Raw genomic sequence first — 26,582 nt, forward strand, 5'->3', positions numbered from 1 at the left:
AACAATCTTTGGAGGGGCCCTCAGGGGCTCCAAAACCCAGAGGTCGTAGGCCAAAAGCACCTTAGCAGTCAGAGCAGGGATCTGAGCAGCCTGCCTCTAACTCTGCCTCTAACTCTGCTGAAGCTACAGGGGATGCACTACGTAGAAGCGATAGGAAGTGTAAGAGAAAACTACTGCAATTTACCAATGGTAACATTTTGTCAAACACCCATGTGCTTATGTCGTTCAGTTTCCTTTTTCTACAATGCACATAAATTTTAATGATTTCCACCAGTTCCCCATCTTGCCCATTATTGTGTCCAGAGTGCCAACTCGCCCTTTCAGTTGCTTCACGATGAATGTAAAGGATATCTCGGAGCAACTGGAGAAGAACTTGGAAAGGGAGAGGGAAGATCCAGTTGTTGTGATCCACGTTAGGACCAATGATGTAGGGAACAAAATGGAGGAGGTCCTGCTAAGGGAATATCAGAAATTAGGAACTAAATTAAAAAGCAGGACCTCACGGGTGGTAATCTCAGGATTACTATCCAAGCCACGTGCTAATTGGCATAGAGATAAACAGGTCAGACAGGTGAATGGGTGGCTGAAAGACTGGCACCAGTACTGGGTCAGGAAGGAGCTGTACCATTGGGACGGGCTCCACCTGAAACATAGTGGAACCAGTGTCCTAACGGAAAGGATAATTGGGCTGTCACTAGGACTTAAAATAGTAATATTAGTGGGGGAGGGGGGGGTAGATCTGGAGACGAGAACATAAGTCTGAAGAAAAAAGAAATAGGAAATGAAAGTGAAGGTCAGACCAAGTTAAGGAATAAGGGTAACAAACGGTAATGGAACAAAAACAGTTATAGAACACGTGCAAAATGACCGTTAAAAACAAAAAGGGATGGGAACAATTATTAAAAACAAATTAAATTGTTTGCACAGCAATGTGCACAGCATCCAAAACAAAATGGGGGAGCTGGAGGCAATAATTCATAATGAGCCATATGTGATAGGGATAACAAACATGGCTACATAAAGAACAGAACTGGCAATTAAATATTGCAGGATTGTAAAGGAAGAAGTGGGGGGTGGGATGGGGTAGCTATACTAATTAGAGACAACATAATGACAATAGGAAAAAGGGACATAAGTAACATGAAGATAGAAACAGAATCCATTTGGATTGAGACAAAGGATAAGAAGGGATCGATCACATTAATAGGTATATTCTACCGAACACCTGATAGTGGAAAGGAAGTGGAGGAAGAAGTATTTAGGCAAATCTATGAAATAAGTAAAAAACATTGAATAATAATTATGGGAGATTTCAACTACCCCCAAATAAACTGGCAAGAAGAGATAGGCAAAGGGGAAAAGAGATGGAGTTTTTAAACAGTGTGTACATGGCTCCTTTCTTACCCAATATGTGAGAAGGCCAACAAGAGAGGAATCACTGTTGGATCTAGTAATGGGAAATGAACCAGAACAGATAAGAGAAAGAAGCACAGGGGAACACCTAGACAATAGCTATCATAACATAATAAGGTTTAAAATAATGATTGAGAAAGCCGTAAGTACGACAAAGACCAAAGTAATAGATTTTGAGGCAATGAGAGTGGAACTAGGGTAGGTAAACTGGAAAAAAATTGACAGACAAAGAAATAGAAGAGAAGTGAATAATATTCAAAATGGTGATCAATAGAGTTCAAGAGAAATATATCCCACGAAAAAGCAAGAACAAACTGTACAAATGATACTCATGGATGAACAAAGAAATAAGGGCAAAATGGGAACTAAAGAAAAAAGGCATATTCTAAGTACACAGACAATAAAAGAGGGGATGACAAAAGGGAATACGAAAAGATTAGGAAAGTCAAAAAACAATTAGGAAAGCAAAGAGGAATGAAGAGATTAAATTATCAAGGAATATAAAAAGAAATAGTAAAGTATTCTACAGACACATAAATAACAAGAGAAAAATCAGAAGAGGGATAAAGCCACTAAGGGATGCACAAATAAACTCACAGGTAATGACAGAGAAATGGCAGAAATATTGAATAGTTGCTCTGCCTCCGTGTTTACCAGGGAGATTAACAAGGTGGGCAGGACATTAGAAGAGGAGGATGAAAAAGGTATTAAACCATTTAAAATAGAAAGGGGGAGATAATTGATAAACTAATCAAACTAAGAGAGGACAAGACCCTGGACTGGATAGATTGCGTCTGTCAATATTAAAAGAAATTAGGGAGGAGATAGCACAGGCACTAATACATATATGTAATAATTCACTAGAAAAGGGAAAAGTGCCAGAGGACTGGTAGACAGTTAATGTTATTCCTACATTTAAAAAGGGAGATAGAACAAGTCCAGGGAACTATAGACCAGTTAGCTTAACGTCGGTGGTAGGAAAGATAATGGAATCTTTACTCAAAGATGTAATAGAAAAGCATCTCGAGAATGAAAATATAATAAATAGTCAGCATGGATTTCAGAAGGGAAAGTCATGTATGACCAACCTTATTGAATTCTTTGACGAAGTAATAGAATCGTAGATAAGGGTAATGCAGTAGATGTAATATATTTGGATTGTCAAAAGACCTTCAATAAGGGGGTACCGCATTGTAGACTCATGGCTAAGGTCAGAGCACGTGGAATCAGAGGACAGGAAGCAGAATGGATAGCAAGCTGGCTACAAAACAGAATACAAGGAGCAGCGGTTAAAAGGTACATATTCAGACTGGCAAAAGGTGGGAAGTGGTGTATCCCAGGGATCAGTGCTGGGACTATTGTGGTTAACAGTTTACATCAATGATTTGCATTTGGGAATTGGAAGTACAATTTCAAAATTTGCAGACAACAACAAATTGGAGGGTATTGTTAATACAAAGGATTAAAGGATCAAAATGAAAGAGGACATTAGTAAACTTGCAAAATGGGCATGTAATTGGCAAATGAATTTCAATATAGATAGAATCATTGAATCATAGAATGTTTACAGCACAGGAGGCGGCCATTCGGCCTATCGCGTCCGTGCTGGCTCTCTGCAACAGCAATCCAGTTAGTCCCACTCCCCCACCCTTTTCCTGTAGCCCTGCAAATTCTTTCCCCTCAAGTACTTATCCAATCCCTTTTGAAAGCCATGGTTGAATCTGCCTCCACCACCCTTTCAGGTAGTGCATTCCAGATCATAACCACTCACTGTGTAAAAACATTTTTCCTCATTTCGACCTTGGTTCTTTTGCCAATCACCTTAAATCTGTGTCCTCTGGTTCTCGACCCTTATGCCAATGGGAAAAGTTTCTCTTTATTTACTTTATCTAATTCCTTCATGATTTTGAATATTTCTATCAAATTTCCTCTTCACCGTCTCTGCTCTAAGGAGAGCAACCCCAGATTCTCCAGTCTATCCACGTAACTGAAGTCCCTCCTCCCTGGAACCATTCTAGTAAATCTTTTCTGCACCCTCTCTAAGGCCTTCACATCCTTCCTAAAGTGTGGTGCCCAGAGTTGGACACAATACTCCAGTTATGGCCGAACCAGTGTTTTCTAAAGGTTCATCATAGCCTCCTCGCTTTTGTACTCTTATGCCTTTATTTATAAAACCCAGGATCCTGTATGCTTTTTTAACCGCTTTCTCAACCTGCCCTGGCACCTACAACGACTTGTGCACATACACACCCAGATCTCTCTGTTCCCACAGTTTACATTGCCTCGCTTCGTTCTTCCTACCAAAATGTATCACTTCGATTGGGTTAGATGAAGTAGGGAGGGACAAGGCTCGTGTGCAGCATAAACGCCAGCCTAGACCAGTTGGGCCAAATGACCTGTTTGTGCTGTAGTTTCGATGTAACATCAATACACAACGGGACCTATTCGGGATGTGGAATGGGTGTATGCTTGGTTGAAGGACTGTCTTGTGCAAAGGGGGATGGATGGTGGTGGTGGTGGGAGCTGGACAAAGAATTTCATTTTTTAATTTTCCCAGGGAGAGTCACTAGCTGAACCTTCATGCTATTGGGGCATCCCTGGCTTCCCAGGCAGCAATGTATGCTGCTGGTCTAGTAATGGGTGACCCATCTTCATATTGCTAGTCGTCCTCCTCCTCCTCTTCAATGTTCTCATTATCAGAAGATGATTGATTTGCCCCTTGGTCGTCCTCCACTTCTAATTGTCACTGATGTGCAATGTTGCGCAGGATGCACCACACCACTATGATTCTGGACACCAACATTGGCAAGTACTGAAGGACGCCTCCAGACCTATTTAGGCACCTGAAGGGCATCTTCAACATGTCGATGGCTTGCTCGATGATGGTCATGTGGCTCTCGTTGTAGCGCCCTTACGTCTCATTGGTGGGGTTCCTCACGGGTGGCGGGAGCCAGCCCTTAAGTCAGTTTCCTGGCAGGGAGAGGTTTGGGCTGTTGGACTGTCGCAGTATAAAAGCATCATGACAGCTCCCAGGTAATCTGGAGCACAACTGCATGAACCTCTTCTTGTGGTTGCACACCAGCTGTACATAGATGGAATGAGATCCCTTGTGGTCGATAAAAACTCTTGGTTCACCTGATGGTGCTAAGATTGCCACATGTGTGCAATCAATGGCACCCTCTACCCTGTACCTGTGGAAAGTCATCCAACTGCCCACTCATTCTGGCTATTGTTGTCACAGGGGAAGTTGACATAAGTCGAAGCACTCGCAAACAACCTGCCCGTTACCTGCTTTATACATTTACATGCAGCTGACTGACTCCAGTGGCTGGAGTCATATCTAGCACAAAGGAAGATGGTAGTGGTTGTTGGAGGCCAATCATCTCAGCCCCAAGACATTGCGGCAGGAGTTCCTCAGGGCAGTGTCCTCGGCCCAACCATCTTCAGCTGCTTCATCAATGACCTTCCCTCCATAAGGTCAGAAATGGGGATGTTCGCTGATGATTGCACAGTGTTCCGTTCCATTTGCAACCCCTCAGATAATGAAGCAGTCCATGCCCATGTGCAGCAAGACCTGGACAACATCCAGGCTTGGGCTCATAAGTGGCGAGTAACATTCATGCCAGACAAGTGCCAAGCAATGACCATCTCCAACAAGAGAGAGTTTAACCACCTCCCCTTGACATTCAACTGCATTACCATCGCTGAATCCCCCACCATCAACATCCTGGGGGTCACCATTGACCAGAAACTTAACTGGACCAGCCACAAATACTATGGCTACAAAAGCAGGTCAGAGGCTGGGTATTCTGTGGTGGGTGACTCACCTCCTGATTCCCCAAAGCCTTTCCACCATCTACAAAGCACAAGTCAGGAGTGTGATGGAATACTCTCCACTTGCCTGGATGAGTGCAGCTCCAACAACACTCAAGAAGCTCGACACCATCCAAGACAAAGCAGCCCGCTTGATTGGCACCCCATCCACCACCATAAACATTCACTCCCTTCACCACCAGCGCACTGTGGCTGCAGTATGTACCATCCACAAGATGCACTGCAGCAACTCGCCAAGGCTTCTTTGACAGCACCTCCCAAATCTGCGACCTCTACCACCGAGAAGGACAAGGGCAGCAGGCACTCGGGAATACCACCACCTGCACGTTCCCCTCCAAGTCACACACCATCCCGACTTGGAAATATATCGCCGTTCCTTCATCATCACTGGGTCAAAATCCTGGAACTCCCTACCCAATACCACTGTGGGAGAACCTTCACCACACGGACCGCAGCGGTTCAAGAAGGCGGCTCACCACCACCTTCTCAAGGGCAATTAGGGATGGGCAATAAATGCTGGCCTTGCCAGCAACACCCACATCCTATGAACGAATAAAAAAAGACCCGAGATGTCTCCGGCAGTGTACCGGAAGGAGCCAGATGCAAAGAAATTGAGGGCAGATGTGACTTTCATAGTGATAGGCAATGCATAGCCACCAGGACCAGCTGTTCTTAAAGGAGGCTCACCTGCCGTGTCAATCTGAGCCCGCAGAAGCTCTGCTCTTCAGATAGATTAAGGAAGCTGAATCTCTGTCTGTAGGATCCCTCTCACATGGGTAGAGCCTCCTACGACCTCCGGCCCCTCTGCTGCTCTCCAGATCTGTTGTCCAGATCGGTCATGTCCAGTTGCAGATCCCACCACATGACGTTACTGCCATGGCCAGTGATTGTCTTCCCCAGCCGACGCCCTTTCAAAAATATCCATGGCATCTCCCCATCCTGATGTTGTCTGTTTGAAAGCCTCCAAACTTCTGAAACACTTCTATGATCACAAGAGCTCTCTGCAAAATGTTTGCCAGAGGGAACTGAAAAAGCAGCTGTTAGCACTGAACCTTTATTCATATATGAGGCAATAACAACTTTAAACACCATGAAGTACCACTCACTCTCGCTTCTGTTTCACTGGCAAGTTTCCTGAGCCCCGGGAAGCCGATGCTGAAGGTTTAAATGCAAATCCCTGTTGAAATGTCTTCAAATGTGCCTCATTAGCATGTGATAATGATCGACCCGCCTCTGGCGAGCAGGTTACTTGCACGCATACAAACGTACCTCCGTTAAAACCCAGAAGTGGGCAGGTTGGATGCAGGTTTGGATTGGGTTTACGAATTTAAAATGTTTTACTTTCTCACCCACCCCCAACCCACCCATCCTTGGGGGTTAAAATCCCCCCCCCCACCACAATATGTTTCCTTGAAATACCTTAAAAGAGTAACTGATTGGGAACTATTGATCGATCTTCATTCTTTATCTGCAATTTCATAGAAAGATTACAGCACCGAAGGAGGCCATTCAGCCCATCGAGTCTATGCAAGAGCAATCCAGCTGGTCCCACTCCCCCGATCTATTCCCATAGCCTTGAAATTTTTTTTTCCTTTCAAGTACTTATCCAGTTCCCCTTTGAAGGCCACGATTGAATCTGTCTCCACCGCCCCCCTTGAGCAATGCAATCCAGGTCCTAACCACTCACTGTGTAAAAAAAGTTTTCCTCATGTTATTTTTGGTTCTTTTGCCAACCACCTTAAATCTATGCCCTCTCATTCTTAACCCTTCCACCAATGGAACAGTTTCTCTCTATCTACTCTGTCTGGACCCTTCATGATTTTGAATACCTCTATCAAATCTCCTCATAACCTTCTCTGTACCATGGAGAACAACCCCAGCTTCTCCAGTCAATCCACATAACTAAAGTCCCTCATTCCTGGAATCATTCTAGCACTCTTCTGCACCCTCTCTAAAGCCTTCACATCTTTCCTAAAGTGCAGTGCCCAGAACTGGACACAATACCCGTTATGGCCGAACCAGTGTTTTATAAAGGTTCATCATAATTTCCTTACTTTTGTACTCTATGCATCTATTTATAAAGCCCAAGATCCTGTATGCTTTTTCAAACCACTTCCTCAACCTGTCCTGCCACCTTCAACGATTTGTGCACATATACCCCCAGATCTCTCTGTTCCTGTACCCCTTTTAGAATTGTGCCCTCTAGTTTATATTTCCCCTCCTCGATCTTCCTACCAAAATGTATCACTTGCATTTTTCTGCATTAAATTTCATCTGCCACGTGTCTGCCTATATCCTCTTGAAGTCTTTCACTATTCTCCTCACTGATCGCTACCCTTCCAAGTTTTGTGTCATCTGCAGATTTTGAAACTGTACCCTGTACACCCAAGTCCAAGTCATTAATATATATCAGGGAAAACAATGGTACCAGCACTGATCCCTGGGGAACACCACTGTACACCTGCCTCCAGTCTGAAAAACAACCGTTCACCACTACTCTGTTTCCTGTCCCTTAGCCAATTCTGTATCCATGTTGCTACAGCCCCCTTTATTCCATGAGGCGCAGTCTTGATGACAAGCCTACCATACGGCATTTTATCAAACACTTTTTGAAAGTCCATATACACCATATCAATTGCATTGCCTTCATCTACTCTTTAGATTTAGAACTATTTCTTGATTTTCATCCTACCACAGCTCATATAAATTCACTGAAAAATGACTGACATCTTTAGAAGTTACCTTGCATACTGAATAGGTGGTAATGATTGTTAACTTAAGGGGTTAAAGCTGATTTTTGGTTGGCCTTAATTGTTGTGAAAAGCTTTCTTGTCTGAAAATCATAAAGACAAGGTGGTAAAAGGCTGAGATTTAGATTACTTGGATTGTTTTGACGATCCCTTGATGGGGACAATTTATTCCAGAAAAGAAAACAATCTAGAAAAGAAACTTTATCTTTTGCATTTAAGGCATAATTGTTAGATTATGCAGGTTTGCACTAAAAGTGTAACAAATACCAAAGAATTTTTTTTAGCCATGTATCATGAAATAAATCTAATATGTAACCACACATCTTGCACAAATTATAGGTCTATCAGGGACTTTTACTGGGGCTAGCCACAGACACTCATTATATTAAGGTCATCAGCAGGGGAGATGTATATTCTAGAGTCACAGTTCACTCTTGGTGAGGCCATCCCCTATGTACAGGCCCTGCGAATACACAGGATCTGCTCAGACGAGGAGGAATGCGATGGACACCTACAGGCGCTGAAAGACGCCCTCGTAAGAGCAGGATATGACGCTCGACTCGTCGATCGACAGTTCCGACGGGCCACAGCGAAAAATCGCATAGACCTCCTCAGAAGACAAACACGGGACGCAACCAACAGAGTACCCTTTGTCGTCCAGTACTTCCCCGGAGCAGAGAAACTGCGCCATGTTCGCCGCAGCCTTCAACATGTCATCGATGACGACAAACACCTCGCTAAGGCCATCCCCACGCCTCCACTACTCGCCTTCAAACAGCCACCCAACCTCAAACAGACTATCGTTCGCAGCAAAATTATCCAGCTTTCAGGAGAACAGCGTCCACGACACCACACAACCCTGCCACAGCAACCTCTGCAAGACATGACAGATCATCGACACAGACACCACCATCACACGAGAGGACACCACCCACCAGGTACGTGGTTCATACTCCTGTGACTCGGCCAACGATTTCTACCTCATACGTTGCAGGAAAGGATGCCCCGGAGCATGGTACATTGGCGAGACCATGCAGACACTGCGACAACGAATGAACGGACACCGCGCAACAATCGCCAGACAGGAGGGTTCCCTCCCAGTCGGGGAACACTTCAGCAGTCAAGGACATTCAGCCACCGATCTTCGGGTAAGCGTTCTCCAAGGCGGCCTTCGAGACACACGACAACGCAAAATCGTCGAAGAGAAATTGATAGCCAAGTTCCGCACCCATGAGGACGGCCTCAACCGGGATCTTGGGTTCATGTCGCGCTACATGTAACCCCACCAGGGGGGAAAAAAAAGTTATCTGTTTTTAATACAACTGGTCATTCTCTCTCTCTCTTCCTTTCGGATGTTTCTCTCTCTCCCTCTCTTTCTTTGGTTCTGGCCGTTTGTATATTTAGTTGTCTGGGGTATCCAAGGTTTCTCTGTCTGAACACTATTCAATTAATTTGATGGCCTTGATAACGGGCAGCCGGAAAGATTGTCTGTAATCACCAGGCATTGTTCTATGACTATATATGCGGTAATTTTCAATGAGTCTCGACACTCACCTGACGAAGGAGAAAGCCTCTGAAAGCTTGTGATTTTCAAATAAAACTGTTGGACTGTAACCTGGTGTTGTAAGATTCCTTACATTTGTCCACCCCAGTCCATCACTGGCATCTCCACATCTTGGTTTGAGATGACTGGGAAAGGGCCTTCCCATTGTCTCAGCTCCCAGATAGATTAAGTGCTCAGCAAGGCAGCAGCACCAGCCCAGCCATATTAATGAGGAAATGTAAGCAATCTTACAACACCAGGTTATAATCCAACAGTTTTATTTGAAAATCACAAGCTTTCGGAGCTTACCTCCTTCGTCAGGTGAGTGAGGTTGTAAAATCGCATAGCATATATTAGGCTGGGAGACGGTCACAGCAATCAAAGGTGTCGTTGGTGTTCAGACAGGTTAGCCACGGAAAACATTACAAACAGATAACTTTTTTTCCCCCCTGGTGGGGTTACGTGTAGCGTGACATGAACCCAAGATCCCGGTTGAGGCCGTCCTCATGGGTGCGGAACTTGGCTATCAATTTCTGCTCAACGATTTTGCGTTGTCATGTGTCTTCTCGAAGGCTGCCTTGGAGTACGCTTACCCGACGATCGGTGGCTGAATGTCCTTGACTGCTGAAGTGTTCCCCGAATGGGAGGGAACCCTCCTGTCTGGCGATTGTTGCGTGGTGTCCGTTCATCCGTTGTCGCAGCTCAAACCAAGGTGCAGCGTAGAGGAACCTTCCAGGAACAGTAGGCTAGGTTTGTTAAGGCGGATGTGCTGGCAGGAGCCCATGCCTGTGTCAGAAGAAGTAGTCTGCAGAAGGTAGGATCCAAGAGGGTGGGCCCATAAGAAGCGAGAGTCCAAGGCGCAAGCTCTACTCGGAGTGGAAGCAGGTTATATCTCTCCAGTTTCCATCCTGTAAACTGCTGCTTAAATAACGAGTGTATTAAACTGTTCTTCGTAATAAGAGTATATGCCACTGTAACCAATTAGGGTCGATTCGAATCTTTTGGAACCAGGAAGTGAGTAGCGGAGTAGGGGCTCCCCAAGCGGTCACGTAGATAGTGTATCTATTCCCAATATCATTAAGGGAACATATGAAGTAAGAAAAAAAAATTATGTAGGGAGAAAGAAAACATGGAGAAAGACTGAGTGCATGGAAATGGGTTGCAACAAATCTGCAGCAACATTAAATTAAATATAAACTGAAGAAGCTAGGTGATCATTAGCAAAGAACGGGTGAGCCTGAAACCTGATTTACCAGATAGGAGATGTGTGCCATTGGGTAGTTATTGTTCTCCATAGCCTTTTGTAGGCTGACTGTTTAGATGAAAGCCACTGCTGGAAGTTACTGGAAGAATTGAAAGAATTCAAGTTGCCAAGAACAATTAGGAATTAATATTATTTTAAGGGGAAAAGTCACCGGTCATACGTCACTTTTATCTGTAGATTGGGCATATCATAGCCTTGGTTTGAGGCAGGCCTTCAGTTCTTTTGTCCAGCAAAGGCAGAAGAGGGACCTAAAGGAATATGAACTCTGAAACACTACAGTAATAATAAAAAAAAAGTATTTACAACAAAATACAGCTTCAAGCAACACCAGGTCAAAAAAGTATGAAGGGTAGGCTGAGAGAATGTTTTGTATGTGGAAACTGAACTTCATTTAAAGAATACATGTGTAGGAGGACACAAATGAACAAGTGTTGCATCTCCTGCAGTTGCACAGGAAGGACTGCTAGAACTAGGGATCTTGGAAAAGTAAATAGGGGAAGGCAGAGATCAGTCCCTCCAGAAGGCAGAGATCAGTCCCTCCAGAAGGCAGAGATCAGTCCCTCCAGAAGGCAGAGATCAGTCCCTCCAGAAGGCAGAGATCAGGAGAAAATGTGCTTGGCAGTGGGATTGTGTTGTAAGTGGTGGAAATGGTAGAATAGGACAAGACAAGTACAGAAGTTGGTGGGGTGGAAGGTGCGGACAAGGGTACCCTGTTGTCATTGTGAAATAGGGGAGGTGGTAAGAACAGATGTCTAGAAAATGGGACAAAGGGGTCAAGGGTCCTGAGGAGATAGGTACTTTTAAAGGATTCATTTATACTATGGTCCTGAAATTCCATGGGCTGCAATCCCAGTGGCTGGAATCATGCCTACTGGTACACTCCAGCACCAACCCCACCAGAGTTGGTCCTTGGGTGCAGGCACAAATCTACAGACAAAGATGGAATAGCCCAGCACCAACTCCCTGTTTGATGGATGCTGATGTGTAATGGTGGCGCATGAGATGCCTGCGAAGAGGGCTGCCCTCTGTGCCACTCCATTGTAACGCCCTCCTTGGTTAGCATTGCAGCATGTCGGCAAGTTTCAAGCTGTAGCTGATCATTATTGTGTCTGTATGTGGTAGCCACAGGTGTACTTACAGAACATGGGACAGCTCTGCATCAGCCTCATTCCTTAACCAGAGCTTGAGAACACAGATTCTCATTTGTCATTCCCAGATAGGACTGAAAGTGTCCTGTGAGTGTCATGGAGACTTTCCCCATATCAGGTCATGATGATGAGAGGTGATGGTGCCTTGTCTCTTTGAATGGTGTCCTTGAAGATGAGGTGTTGTTGTGGCACACAAGTGAGTTGAAAGAGCAATTTTGAGTAAAGAAAGTTTTTGGAATTGTTGCCGTTTGCAGCAGTGAGTTTCCCTGACACCCAGTTGCTGAGAGATAGAGTATATGATAAAGGATTGAGTGAAGCGGTAAGGAGGGGGGTATACAGCGGTGTCCCCCAGGGGTCGGTACTAGGACCACTGCTTTTCTTGATATATATTACTGACTTGGACTTGGGTGTACAGGGCATAATTTCCAAATTTGCAGATGACACAAAACTTGAAAGGGTAGTGAACAGTGAGGAGGATAGTGATAGACTTCAAGAGGAAAAGACAGGCTGGTGGCAATGCCTGTAGACGCTCCAACTCACATGGATTGAATTGTGCCGAACTTAACCTTCCCTTTGGACAATTGGCAAGAGCATGAGAGGCTGTTCAGATGTTGCAGGATTCTTCAAAGTCCAGGGGTTGGATATTGCACCCTTGTGGCCCTTGTACGATCTCTTGCACAATACCATTACCTTCATGAATTGAAAAGGGTTCCACTCTGAATGTTCAACTTATTTGCAACCACCAGCATTGGATTATGCAGCTCAGTGCTCACTTTACAGGCAGCAGTCACAATGCCAACATATTAAGGCAATCCACCATGCCACCAATATGTGACCCACAAAAGAAAGTGGCAGGATGTGTTCTGGAGGTTTAAGTTCATACCACTTCTGGGGCAGTGCAGGGCACCAGCTGAAAACAGGTGCAATGTGGTGCATGCTTCTATCAGAGTAATCATGGAGCACACCATTAGTGTGCAAACAGCACTTCAAGTGCCTGGACATGTCAAATGTTTCCTGCAATTTAGCCCACCTAAGGTATTAAGGATCATGGCAGTCTATTGCAAATGCCACAACTTCACCCAGCAAATAGGTTTCAATTTGGAGGGCCTAGAAAAAGAAGCCATCCAGTTGCTGGAAGAGCCTGTGAAAGAAAAGCGATTGCTGCCTGCAAGTTCTCAGAGAGGATACTTTCTCCTAACTTGGAAATCTTCCACAATGCCTGCCCTTCTAAGCTGCCGCAGTCCTTCCAAATCTTCTGCAGCACCAAATTTAACAGGACCAGCCATATCAACATCACAAGTGCAAGAACAGTTCAGAACCTGGGTACTCTGCAATAAGTGTCTCACCTTCTGATCCCTAAAAGTCTCTCCATCAGCTACAAGACTGAGGCTATGAATGTGAAGAAATACTTGCAACTTGTCTAGATAGGTGCAGCCATAACACTTAAGAAGCACAACACTATCCAGGGCAGAACAGTCCTCTTGATCAGCACCCCTTCTACTACAGGTATACTGTGGCTGCAGTGTGTCGTATCTAAAGGATGGAATTCACCATGCTTACTTCGATAGTATCTCACAGCCCATAATCTCTATCACCGAGAAGGAGAAGAGCAGCAACGTCAAGGGAACACCATCACCTCCAGGTTCCCCTCTAAGCCACACAACAATCTGATTTGGACATTCCTTCATCATCACTGGGTCAATATCATGGAACTCCCTATGTAGCACCATTGTGGAAGCACCTTCACTACAAAGATCACAGTGCTTCAAGAACGTGGCACACCACCAGCTTCTCTGAGCAACTAGAGATGGGCAATAAATGCCAGCCTTGGCAACGTTGAGAGAATTTTCTTTTTTTAAATTCCCACCTACCAACAACTTCCCAATTACAAGTGTTTTCAACTTAAGGAACTTACATAAATTATGTTAATAGGTTGACCTTACAAGTGCATGTTGGATCAGACCATTAAAGGTCAGACAGGTGCTCAATGTTCAGTGCTTGACTTCTAATTAAGCACATATCCAAAATAAAAACCTCTGCTACCCTCTTTGAAACATCCAACTTGATTCAGTTTCATAAAAAGCTCTGGAGAGAAAAGGTCTAGGCATTTGTTTTCATTTACAGTAAGAAGTAATCACTTACAAAAGGACAAGCTGTGAAAACATCTTAAGAATGGTCAACAGAGATCAGCCTTGGACAGGTGTTTAGGTTCAGCAAGGTCTTAACACTGACAATTGGCAGAATGGAACCATCTAACCATATTTTGAGTGTGTATCCACAGTCAGCATGAGTCAAGGCCCTAGTACCAAAAAAAAAATTCAGCCATGTATCGAAGGGCTAAAAATGTTTTTACAAGTTAAGGTTGAAAACAAAGTCCAGATTTTCCCAAAGGAATGCAAGACAAACCACAATCGTTTGGATAGTTTTTAGGTCAGCCTGAATCACCTGTAGTCGGACCACCATGCACCCCTGCTTTGTCTCAGGACGCTAGATACTGCTCTTGGATTCTACTAGAGACTGCCTCCACCTGCCTATCTGCTACTCAGATAAAGCAGCTATGCCCAATGAACCTTTGCCTTGCCCTCAGCTAGTTGGTGCACCGCATGGCCGCTCATACCTGTCCCTTGAGCAGTTAAGATACATAAGGGTATATTATCATGCAGGAGATGTGGTGCAGACCCACTTCCTGAACACCGTATGTCCCCCTGGGTGACTGGGTGAGACGAGTGAGCTTTCTGTCCGCCTTTCTCTGAGGCATCGGGTGTGGTAAGTGCAGCTGGCTAACTCGGTTTATACTATCCAGCATTTGCTGGAATGTCAAACTCCTAAGATCATTCAGCGTACTGTTGCTGCCACCCCACCCTCCTCCATGGTGCTTGGAGTTGACCAAGCAAGTGCTCCACCTGAAATTGCCTCAGCCCTGGGTTTGTTCAAGTGTGGGGAACCCTAGGGTTTATGCAACTCGGTCAGCGCTTTCTGCAGTTGCCTGTGCCAGACCAATATGGCTAGCTCTGCACGGCATCACACTGATTTCCTCTACCCTGAGCTGCTTGTCTATAGTCCCCCTTGGCATCGATGTCATTCCCTATTAAAAATATCAAACAGCACGGATGAATATACCCCTACTTCTGTGACCCTTGCACAACCAAAATATTCAAACTCTGGGCCCAGGGTCTTCTGTGGTCATCCACTTTCCCCAAATCTAGGTAACTTTGCCCTATATGTAAATGTAGTCTTTTACTAGGTAGCCATGTACTTTGGTGAAAGAGCAGCTAGTGCTTTGTAACCTGCTTAGATATGCCCCATTCACCACGGCCAATTATAGAATCAACCTACTACATCAGCGGGCACTGGATAATTGGCTGTCTCATGCATTATGAGCTCATGTGGCCTCCCAGTTTGCTTGCCAAGATTTCCATGAGAGGCCTACCTTACCACATTTAAAACACCTGACATCATTGTCTTTGGACCCGTGACTTCTGTTTTGATGTTCTCTTCTGGCCTTGGCCAGGACAGAGTGATAAGCTGGCTTGCTGAGCTGTTTGTCCATGGAAACGCATGAGGCATCTGGTTTCCTGTCTGTGCAACAGCTGATTTGCATTCATGAGGTAGTCTGTTGCATCTTTTCTTTCCAGCCACAAATCTTCTCCCTGGATAACCATTCTTCAATAAGTACTTCAAGATGATTTTTAAACTTCCGCCTGTATGTTTCAGGCATTAAATCATAATCCCTAAGAACGGCATATTTTATAAGATTATTATCCATACTATCAGCAGAATTGACAATAAAATGTTGCAAACACCTTTCTGCTTAGTGACTGCGGATTGGTTGGCTCATTCATTTCTGTCCCAGTTGTGGTCACTGGATAATAATTCAAATTCAATATTATATCCATCTTTAAAATTTGGAATAGGTTTGATTTAATAAAATAGTTAGCCCTGTGTTCCGTAAACTCACTTATCAAACTTGTTACTGGTATGTTTCTCTGCCAATCAGGAGCACAACAATGCTCTTTCTCATCTCGCTGGCTTCATACTGATGCAGCCTCTTCTCATCCGCCTCATATTGGGGCCGTTTCTCCTCTTGTGGACACTGTTTGTCCTTCTCAGCTTCAAATTTGTATAGTTCCCTCTTGTAATCTGTATTTCTCTCATTTTTGCACTTTTTCCTGTTTATATTGCTCTTCTTTCTATCTGCGTCACTCAAGTTGTAATTAAAACTAATGCTCTTTTAGCAGAGCCTCTATCAGCCACCAACCTATGCTCAACTTCTCTGGATTCAGACATTTTTTGATCTCACTGCTTCTGTTCCATTTACCTGCAATTTTAATCATTTTAAATTGCCTTTGTCACCAGTATACCTCAGTATCCCACAAATTCAGGTTTACCAAAGATACCTTCTCGGGTTTAATGGCAACAAATATTGGAACATTTCACTTTTATGTGAATTGACTCGTACTGATATTCTGGACTTCCACCTCTGACATCGTGCATCTCCACCCCTGCCTCAGCCCATCTGCTGCTGAAACCCTCATCCATGCCTTTGTTACCTCCAGACTCAACTTCTCCAATGCTCTCCTGGCTTTCCATCTTCTACCCTCTGTAAACTTGAGCTCATCCAAAACTCTGCTGCCAATATCCTAACTCACCAAGTCTCGCTCACACATCATCTCATGTGCTTGCTGACCTACATAGACTCCCAGTCCGGCAAAGCCTCGATTTTAAAATTCTCATCCTTGTGTTCAAATCCCTCCATGGCTTCGACCCTCCCAAACTCCGTAACCTCCTCCAGTCCTACAAACCTCAGATCTCTTGGCTCCTCCAATTCTGGTCTCTTACACATCTCCGATTTCTTTCACCCCACTATCGTGCCTTCAGCTGCCTGGGCCCTAAGCTCTGGAATTCCCTCCCTAAACCTCTCCATCTCTCTCTCTCCTCCTTCAAGTCACTCCTTAAAACCAAGCTCTTGGTCACCTGTCCTAAAATCTCCTTATGTGGCTTGGTGTCAAATTTTGTCTGATAACACTCCTGTGAAGTCCCTTGGGATATTTTACTATGTTAAAGGTGCTATATAAATGCAAGTTGCTGTTGTTGGACTGGACATCAGTGTCTTTTGTACACATTTCTTCACTCTCTCCAAAGGCAGACCAAGTTAAACTAGAAGAAGTGAAGCTTGATTTGAAACATTAAGTTGTGATATAAACAGCCAATGCCAAATAGGACAGTCACCCTGTCAGTGCCAATCATCTCCACTGCTGAAGCGGATCTCGGCAGCAGGTTTGCACCTGTGACTGATGCTGGAGGAGATCACATGAACCGTCAAGACCACAAACTCCTTCTCCCAGCCTTATGTGTTTTCACAGAAGGGGACTTAATTGTTGTATCTGACAGGAGAACATGTGCTTGGTTTTAATCTGAAGATTGAAATGAGTCTTACAGATTCAGCCTCCCAGCTCCAACCAAGTCTAAAACAGGCCCAGTACAAGTAGTCACACAGTCAGACAGAAGACACTTTAGGCAAATGTCTCTGGATTGGAACATAAAGAATGGAATGAGAAAAGAGCAGTACAAGTCCGAATTGCTCCGAGGCTAGGCACAGTAAACTCTATTATAAACTCATTTATTTGATCTTGTGAGGGTAGTTTATCCAGAAGTCCTCACTGATTTCCCCAACACATGACTAATTGTGTCCTGTAGAATAATTGATCATGTCAGTTTTTAACCTAGCCATAGCACCACCAGTCCCATTGCTAAACAACTGATTAGCTCCTTTATATATAAAAAAAACTTGATAAACTGCAAATGCTTTTACTGGGAGCCTGTTGCACAGTCACTACCATGTGAGGAGGACACAAAGTGATATAGACAGGTTAAGTGAGTGGGCAAGAAGGTGGCAGATGGAGTATAATGTGGGGAAATGTGAAATTATTCACTTTGGCAGGAAGAATAGAAAAGCAGAATTTTTTTTAAAAAAAGACTAAGACATGTTAGTAGTCAGAGGGATTTGGGTGTCCTTGTACATGAATCACAAAAAGTTAACGTGCAGGTACAGCAAGCAATTAGGAAGGCAAATGGTATGTAAGCCTTTATTGCAAGGGGGTTGGAGTATTAGAGTAAGGAGGTATTGCTGAAATTATATAGGGCTCTGGTGAGACCTCACCTGGAGTACTGTGTACAGTTTTGGTCTCCTTACCTAAGGAAGGATATACTTGCCTTAGAGGGGGTGCAACAAAGGCTCACTAGATTGATTCCTGGGATGAAAGGGTTGTCCTATGTGGAGCAATTGAGTAGAATGGGCCTATAGTCTCTGGAATCTAGAAGAATGAGAGGTGATCCCATTGAAACATAAAATTCTTAGAGGGCTCGACAGGGTAGATGCTAAGAGGCTGTTTCCCCTGGCTGGAGAGTCTTGAACAAGGGACCTTAGTCTCAAGATAAGGGGTCGGCCATTAAAGACTGAGATGAGGTAAAATTTCTTCAGAGGGTTGTGAATCTTTGGAATTATCTACCCCAGAGGGCTGTGGATGCTCAGTCGTTGAGTATATTCAAGACTGAGATCGATAGATTTTTGAACACCAAGGGAATCAAGGGATTATGGGGATAGGGCGGGAAAGTGGAGTTGAGGTAGAAGATCAGCCATGATCTTATTAAATGGCGGAGCAGGCTGAAGGGGCTGTATGGCCAACTCCTGCTCCTATTTCTCATGTTCTTCTTACATAGGGCAAAAAGTTCTTCTAACCACTAGCCTTGTTTGAAGCTGGCTAATTTTAAACCTGTGACTTTCAATATCATTGTTCAGTTTTCTGTCCTTGTATATTATGGTACTACCATCCAACAACACATTAATATAAATGAAGTAGTGCTACTGCCACCACAGGAGTTAAAAGCTAGGTCAGGAGTAGTTTCTAGGCTTCTGTGGGGACTGCATCATTCCTGGTGGCGAATGCAAATGGCTATTGCTAGCAGCACCGGGCACAACTGTTCAATTATTTTCAGCATAGGTGGGATGAATGCTCAGTCTGCTTGGACATACTAGCAACGTAGTGTTTGAGTTCTGGCCTGGACAAACCTTCTGTGACATCAGGAAAGTTCCAGGGTTAGACAATGAAAGTCGTACTTTTGACTTTTAAGCAATAGCACATGCAAAGTTGTACATATGTTGCTGTTTTAGTACAAAGTTTAAAATTTGGCACTTCAAATTTTAGCAAGCACAGGGTCAGGCTTAATTGTATGTCTGCCAACCCCCACTTTCAAGGCTCATGCATGAATAGAATAGTGGCCATTTGGACAAGGTACTGGAGAGCGATCAGTGCCTGTGGAACTATACCCCAGGAAGTAATGCCTTGAGGAAAGAAGGCAAGGGGAGAAAACTGGTGAAATTCTCCTCTAACTTCAATAATCATCTTCGTTATTTTCTGTAGCTTTCAGCCATGAGCAATCAAATTGATTTGTTCCCTCCCTAGTCTATGGGTGCTGAGACTTATTCTGCCTTGTCCACCACCCCACTAAGACCAGCTAATTCAGCGCAAAGCAGGGATCTAACCAAAGATTTCCAGTTTGTATGGCTCAGTTCCGATTTGGGCAATGCATTCACCAATGAGGCACTTTCTTAATGTTTCATTGTATCCTATTTTGCTAAACATTGGGTTACACACACATTCTCCTAAAAAAAAGCAATTGTTTGATTCTTACCCAGCCCTTGGTTAACATCTACAATTCTGGTAAACACATCCACCTCAGTGAAGTCTTGAACTTTTTCTTTCAAGTCACCTGAAAATCAATAATAACTGTATTTAGTTTCCTAATTTATTCCCCTCATTTTAAGCAAATATTTATCCCTTCCTTTTTCATTCCTCCATGCCAGACCTGAACTCTCCATTTCATGCCACATCATTCTTTAATGGAAAGCAGGTGACCTGCCTTCCCTCAGTCCTCTACAAAGTGCACAAGAGAGCATGTGTCCATCAATTTCCTGAGCAAGAAGCATTATCTATGCACAACAATTCCTCCCGACATCATGGCCAAGAAAAAGACATTTCAGTTTTGAAAATTAAACACAAACTCATGTCCAATCACAATTAGCCACAATTCAATGGAGCATCATGTTGCAAAATCATAGTACATAAATATATCCTTGATGCGACACTGAGGCATGCAACCCAAGATGATCAGAGGTTCAAGTGAGATTTAAAGTAAATTAAATCAGCAATTTTATTCTCACTCCTGAAACATCAATTTAAAATGCTACATAAGCCAATGATCGTAATTCTAAAAAGCAATTGAAATGCAAGGCATGTGGGAACTGTTGCTTGAGGGAGAAAATCTAATGACTTTCAATCAATTTAATATATTATTAAATGATCACTTTTTAGAAGCAGTTTCAGTAGATTTAAGGCTTTGGCTGCTGGTTCAGGAATCAAAAACCTCTAATGAGATGGCCAAGAAAGCCTATCTTTATGTGATGTGGAGATGCCGGTGATGGACTGGGGTTGACAATTGTAAACAATTTTACAACACCAAGTTATAGTCCAGCAATTTTATTTTAAATTCACAAGCTTTCGGAGACTTCCTCCTTCCTCAGGTAAATGTTTCAGGAGCTCCTTGAAGCCTACGCATTTATACATATAGAACAATACATGGTGTTCACAGACTGCCCCTGCAACTGCCCGTTGCCAAGGCAATCACCGTGTTCAGACAGAGAGGTGTCACCTGCAGAACCCCCGAATACACATTCAACAAAAAAACAAACAGGGAAAAAAAAGAGAAAAAAAAAAGAGAGAGAGGCAGAAACATCCGGAAGGCAGAGAGAGCCAGCAAATGACCCATTATATTAAAAACAGATAACATTTGTTCGCTGGTGGGGTAACGTGTAGCGTGACATGAACCCAAGATCCCGGTTGAGGCCGTCCTCATGGGTGCGGAACTTGGCTATCAATTTCTGCTCAACGATTTTGCGTTGTCGTGTGTCTCGAAGGCCGCCTTGGAGTACGCTTACCCGAAGGTCGGTGGATGAATGTCCATGACTGCTGAAGTGTTCCCCGACTGGGAGGGAACCCTCCTGTTTGGCGATTGTTGCGCGGTGTCCGTTCATCCGTTGTCGCAGCGTCTGCATGGTCTCGCCAATGTACCATGCTCTGGGGCATCCTTTCCTGCAACGTATGAGGTAGACAACGTTGGCCGAGTCACAGGAGTATGAACCATGTACCTGGTGGGTGGTGTCCTCTCGTGTGATGGTGGTATCTGTGTCGATGATCTGGCATATCTTGCAGAGGTTACCGTGGCAGGGTTGTGTGGCGTCGTGGACGCTGTTCTCTTGAAAGCTAGGTAATTTGCTGCGAACGATGGTCTGTTTGAGGTTGGGTGGCTGTTTAAAGGCGAGTAGTGGAGGTGTGGGGATGGCCATAGCGAGGTGTTTGTCCTCATTGATGACATGTTGAAGGCTGCGGAGAACATGGCGTAGTTTCTCCGCTCCGGGGAAGTACTGGACGACCTCTGCAAGACATGCCAGATCATCGACACAGATACCACCATCACACGAGAGGACACCACCCACCAGGTGCATGGTTCATACTCCTGTGACTCGGCCAACGTTGTCTACCTCATACGTTGCAGGAAAGGATGCCCCAGAGCATGGTACATTGGCGAGACCATGCAGACGCTGCGACAACGGATGAACGGACACCGCGCAACAATCGCCAAACAGGAGGGTTCCCTCCCAGTCGGGGAACACTTCAGCAGTCATGGACATTCATCCACCGACCTTCGGGTAAGCGTACTCCAAGGCGGCCTTCGAGACACACGACAACGCAAAATCGTCGAGCAGAAATTGATAGCCAAGTTCCGCACCCATGAGGACGGCCTCAACCGGGATCTTGGGTTCATGTCACGCTACACGTTACCCCACCAGCGAACAAATGTTATCTGTTTTTAATATAATGGGTCATTTGCTGGCTCTCTCTGCCTTCCGGATGTTTCTGCCTCTCTCTTTTTTTTTTCTCTGTTTTTTTTCCCTGTTTGTTTTTTTGTTGAATGTGTATTCGGGGGTTCTGCAGGTGACACCTCTCTGTCTGAACACGGTGATTGCCTTGGCAACGGGCAGTTGCAGGGGCAGTCTGTAAACACCATGTATTGTTCTATATGTATAAATGCGTAGGCTTCAAGGAGCTCCTGAAACATTTACCTGAGGAAGGAGGAAGTCTCCGAAAGCTTGTGAATTTAAAATAAAATTGCTGGACTATAACTTGGTGTTGTAAAATTGTTTACAATTATCTTTATGTGGTCTCTGGCACTTCACTGAACAAAGTAACTGATTGAAACACCAGAAGAGAAGGACTGCACAGTTCTACAGGTTTTAAAAGGGTGATTCCAAGAAAGTTAAATTCTCCAAATGGAATAAGGCTGGACACAGAATGAACGAATGTTGGTACAAGGGAGTGCAGAGGCATATTCAGGAAGACCAAGTGCCATTAAAGCACATTGCACAGTATTTAACAATCTGCATCCCACAGAATGCAGTGTAGTTTACTTTTGATTTTGGGAAATGGTCAAACAATGAACAGCTCACATGGTGCAAGATGTTCTCATTTGAGTATGTCTGCATCTTGTATAGAATGATCAGTACTTACAGAAATGCTTTTGTTAGTGGTACTGTCGGAGCAAAGTTGCCTTACCTAAAAGTAATACTGAATTATCCATTTTGGATGGATAAACAAATGGTACAAGTTGTAGTGACATTATGACGTTTGATTGGGAAACAATATAGGTCCAAAGCTAGGGGTAGCAAGTTAGGTTACTTAGTCACGTGATAGCTGATAAACACAGCCAAGCCGATGCACTCAGCACAACCAGCTGCAGTGAATGCCAAATATTTTGTAATGAAGCAAAGAAAGGGAGAACCCCATTCTGGTTGCAAAGAATACTATGGAGGCCTACAAAGGGGTCCAGACTCCCTCTCAATGTCACCAGGATACATCTGTCTGTGAATCCATTAAATATAAATGGTTCTTTAAAAACACAAAATTGCAACATGGTTACCATATTGGTGGGTGGGTGGAAAACAGAAACCTACAAATGAAAGTGGAGACTCTCACGATAGTCTATCCCTTTGACAAAGGAGCAGGTACGGGCTTTCCTTGAGACAACAGGGATTAAGAAAGAACTTGCATTTATATAGCGTCTTTCACGTCCTCAGGAAAGCACTTCACAGCTGATTAATTACTTTTGAAGTGCAGTCACTTATGTACGCAAACACAGCAGCCAAATGCCCCACAAACAGCAATGAGATAAATGACTAGAACTATAACTACACCTTGACAATCAAAACAGCCCCCGAACAAGTAAGTGACTAAAGGAAGCTAAACTGTGCAGAGATTCTGTTTAATCAGTTCATTTAAATTGGAGATTTCATAGCTCACACGGATATTCCAAAAAAAAAGCCACTGAAACCACACTAAATTAGGAGAAATGAGTGAGTGGTACAGTGCCATTTACCTGAGCTACAGCTATTGGTGGGAGAAATGGTCTACCCTGTGAATGAGAAACAATACACCATGTGGTGTAAGCTACCAAACCCCAGTTGGATTCATACGGTGCAAATCTATATGTAGGTCACACACCCCACTGAAGAAATTGGCAAGCATCTTCTATGTAATTTCTATTAAAATGTCAATAATTAGCAGGTACAATTCAGTCCTGCCTGTAGATGGCACTTTAATAGTTTTCCCATTCTAAACTGAGCAATGAGGTGTCACGGGTCCCTGTCACGCCAGCAGGTCCAGCTGTCCAGCCTCCCATCGCTGAGCACCACCAAGTAGAGTTGTGTCATCTGGTGCAGCTGTAGAGCCTCCACATCCATAAAACCATAGATGTTTACAGCAGAGAAACAGGCCATTCAGACCATTGTGGTTGTACCGGCTCTTTGCTAGAGTAATCAAAAACTAATCCCACTGCCCTACTGCCTCCCAGTAGTCCTGATTTTCAGGTGCTGCGCAGCCACCTAAGGATCCAAAATGGCAGGATCGACATTTTGGTACAGGAGATAGCGCTCGAATTATGATCGCACGCTGGCAGCATTTAAAGTTAAAAATAATTTATTAAGATGAGGATTATCTGCTGCAGGCAGGACGCACTCATGATTTTGGATCACTCCAGCTGATTGGATGGCATGTGCTGACCTCGCTCAGCATAACAGGATGCTAACCAGCAGGAAGGACCCTCGCAGGTGATATTTAAGGAATCATTAAGTACTTACAGGTTAGTTGCTGGTACAGTACTTCTGGCTACTGTTTGATTTCTAGGCCTTTTTGGCTGTGTTCTACCACTCCAGACTTCACTTTCTCGACATAAAAGAGAGGTTTGGCTGCCTTTGCACTGCTCTGGTTGTTAGCCTATCAGATAGTCAGTCTGCAAACATGGGTGGTCAGGTAAGGGCTGCCTCTGGGAATAGAGCACAATTGGGAGCAACACAGAGCAGGACAACCAGTAAGAGGGAGGAGAAGGAGGAGGGCCATATCCACTGTGGCCATATCCACTGAGGATCTTCAGGGAGCAATCCTCCTACCTCACTTCACTGAGGACCAATGTATGAGGCACCCTCGTTTCACCAAGGAGATTATCACCGAGTTATGTCAGCTGCTGCAGCCACAACTTCAACCTCAAACCAGTGCATGGAAAGCATTTCCTGTGGCTGTCCAGGTCACCATTGCCCTCAAATTTCATGCCATGTGTTCCTTTCAGGCTGTAAGAGGTCACATCAGCAATATCTCAGTTCGCAGTGCACCCTTGTATGGAAAAGGTCACCAAGGCTCACTACACCAAGAGAAACACTTACATCGCCTTCCCTATTGACAGAGAGCAGCAGGACGAGAGAGCACGAGGTTTTGCCCACATGGTAGACACCCCCATGGTGCAAGGTCCCATTGACTAAACGCACAACACCTTACGTGCTCCACATCAGCACCCTGGAATATTTATCAATCGCAAGGAATTCCACTCCCTTAAATGTACAGCTGGTTTGCAACCAAAGGCAGTGACTCATTCAGGTCTATGCCTGCTATCCCAGCAGCAGACACGACTCTTTCATTCTGAGCCAGTCCCCTGTGCATTCTTTATTTGAACCAGTCCTCCAAGTTACAGGCTGGCTATTGGGCGATAAGGGTTATCGTCTCCAGACATGGCTCATGACTCCAATTAGGAACCTGCGCACAGTTGCACAGCAGGCCTACAATGACAGCCATGCTGCCACAAAGAAAAACATCAAACAGGAAGAGAGGCAGCGACCAAGGGTGCCTACAAAAAAAATGTTAAAGTGTTGTGGTCCCTTGACAGATTTTCATAGGATGGTTGTGCAGAGGAATCGAACTTTTCAAGCATACAAACGGAATTGACAAAATTGATCCAAGCAAACTGTTTGTGATAGTGAAGGGTTCAAATACTAGACCATACAATCGTCATTTTTTTTTTTGAGGCTGTAACTGGTAAAATAGATAAGGGAGAACCAGTGCATGTGGTGTATTTGGATTTTCAGAAGGCCTTTGATAAAGTCCCACATAAGAGGTTAGTGTACAAAATTAGAGCACATGGGATTGGGGGTAATATACTGGCATGGATTGAAAATTGGTTAACAGACAGGAAACAGAGAGTAGGAATAAATGGGTCTTTTTCGGAGAGGCAGGCAGTGACTAGTGGGGTACCGCAGGGATCGGTGCTTGGGACCCAGCTAGTCACAATATATATCAATGATTTGGATGAGGGAACCAAATGTAATATTTCCAAGTTTGCTGACGACACAAAACTAGGTGGGACTGTGAGTTGTGAGGAGGATGCAAAGAGGCTTCAAAGCAATTTAGACAAGTTGAGTGAGTGGGCAAATAATGGCAGATGAGTATAATGTGGATAAATGTGAAGTTATCCACTTCGGAAGGAAAAACAGAAAGGCAGAGTATTATTTAAACGGTGATAGATTGGAAAATGTTGATGTACAAAGGGACCTGGGTGTCCTTGTACACCAGTCACTGAAAGCAAACATGCAAGTGCAGCAAGCAATTAGGAAGGCAAATGGTATATTGGTCTTCATTGCAAGAGAATGTGAGTACAGGAGCAAGGAAGTCTTACTGCAGTTATACAGAGCCTTGGTGAGACCACACCTGGAGTATTGTGTGCAGTTTTGGTCTCCTTACCCAAGAAAGGATGTACTTGCCACAGAGAGAGTGCAGCGAAGGTTCACCAGAATGATTCCTGGGATGGCAGGACTGTCGTATGAGGAGAGACTCGGCCTGTATTCACTCGAGTTTAGAAGAATGAGAGGGGATCTCATTAAAACGTATAAAATTCTGACAGGGTTAGACAGACTGGATGCAGGGAGGATGTTTTCCCCTGGCTGGGGGATTTAGAACAAGGGGTCATAGTCTCAGGATACAGGGTAGGACATTTAGGACTGAGATGAGAAGAAATTTCTTCACTCAGAGGGTGGTGAACCTGTGGAACACTACCACAGAAGGCTGTGGAGGCCAAGTCACTGAATATATTTAAGAAGGAGTTAGATAGATTTCCAGACATAAAAGGCATCAAGGGGTATGGGGAGAGAGCAGGAATATGGTATTGAGATAGAGGATCAGCCATGATCCTATTGA

At 44.3% G+C, this 26,582-nt stretch overlaps 1 protein-coding gene across 1 annotated transcript in view; it reads right to left on the bottom strand.

Moving 5' to 3' along the window:
* The window catches only part of LOC137328125 (low choriolytic enzyme-like), a 193,366-nt gene that overhangs the window by 135,482 nt on the left and 31,302 nt on the right, over positions 1 to 26,582 (bottom strand). Inside the window, exon 4 of the mRNA XM_067994304.1 lies at positions 19,645 to 19,722. Coding sequence (XP_067850405.1) covers positions 19,645 to 19,722 — 78 coding nt within the window. The remainder of the gene's footprint in view (positions 1 to 19,644; positions 19,723 to 26,582) is intronic.

The sequence above is a fragment of the Heptranchias perlo genome, chromosome 12, assembly GCF_035084215.1.
Source record: "Heptranchias perlo isolate sHepPer1 chromosome 12, sHepPer1.hap1, whole genome shotgun sequence".
Lineage (NCBI taxonomy): Eukaryota > Metazoa > Chordata > Chondrichthyes > Hexanchiformes > Hexanchidae > Heptranchias > Heptranchias perlo.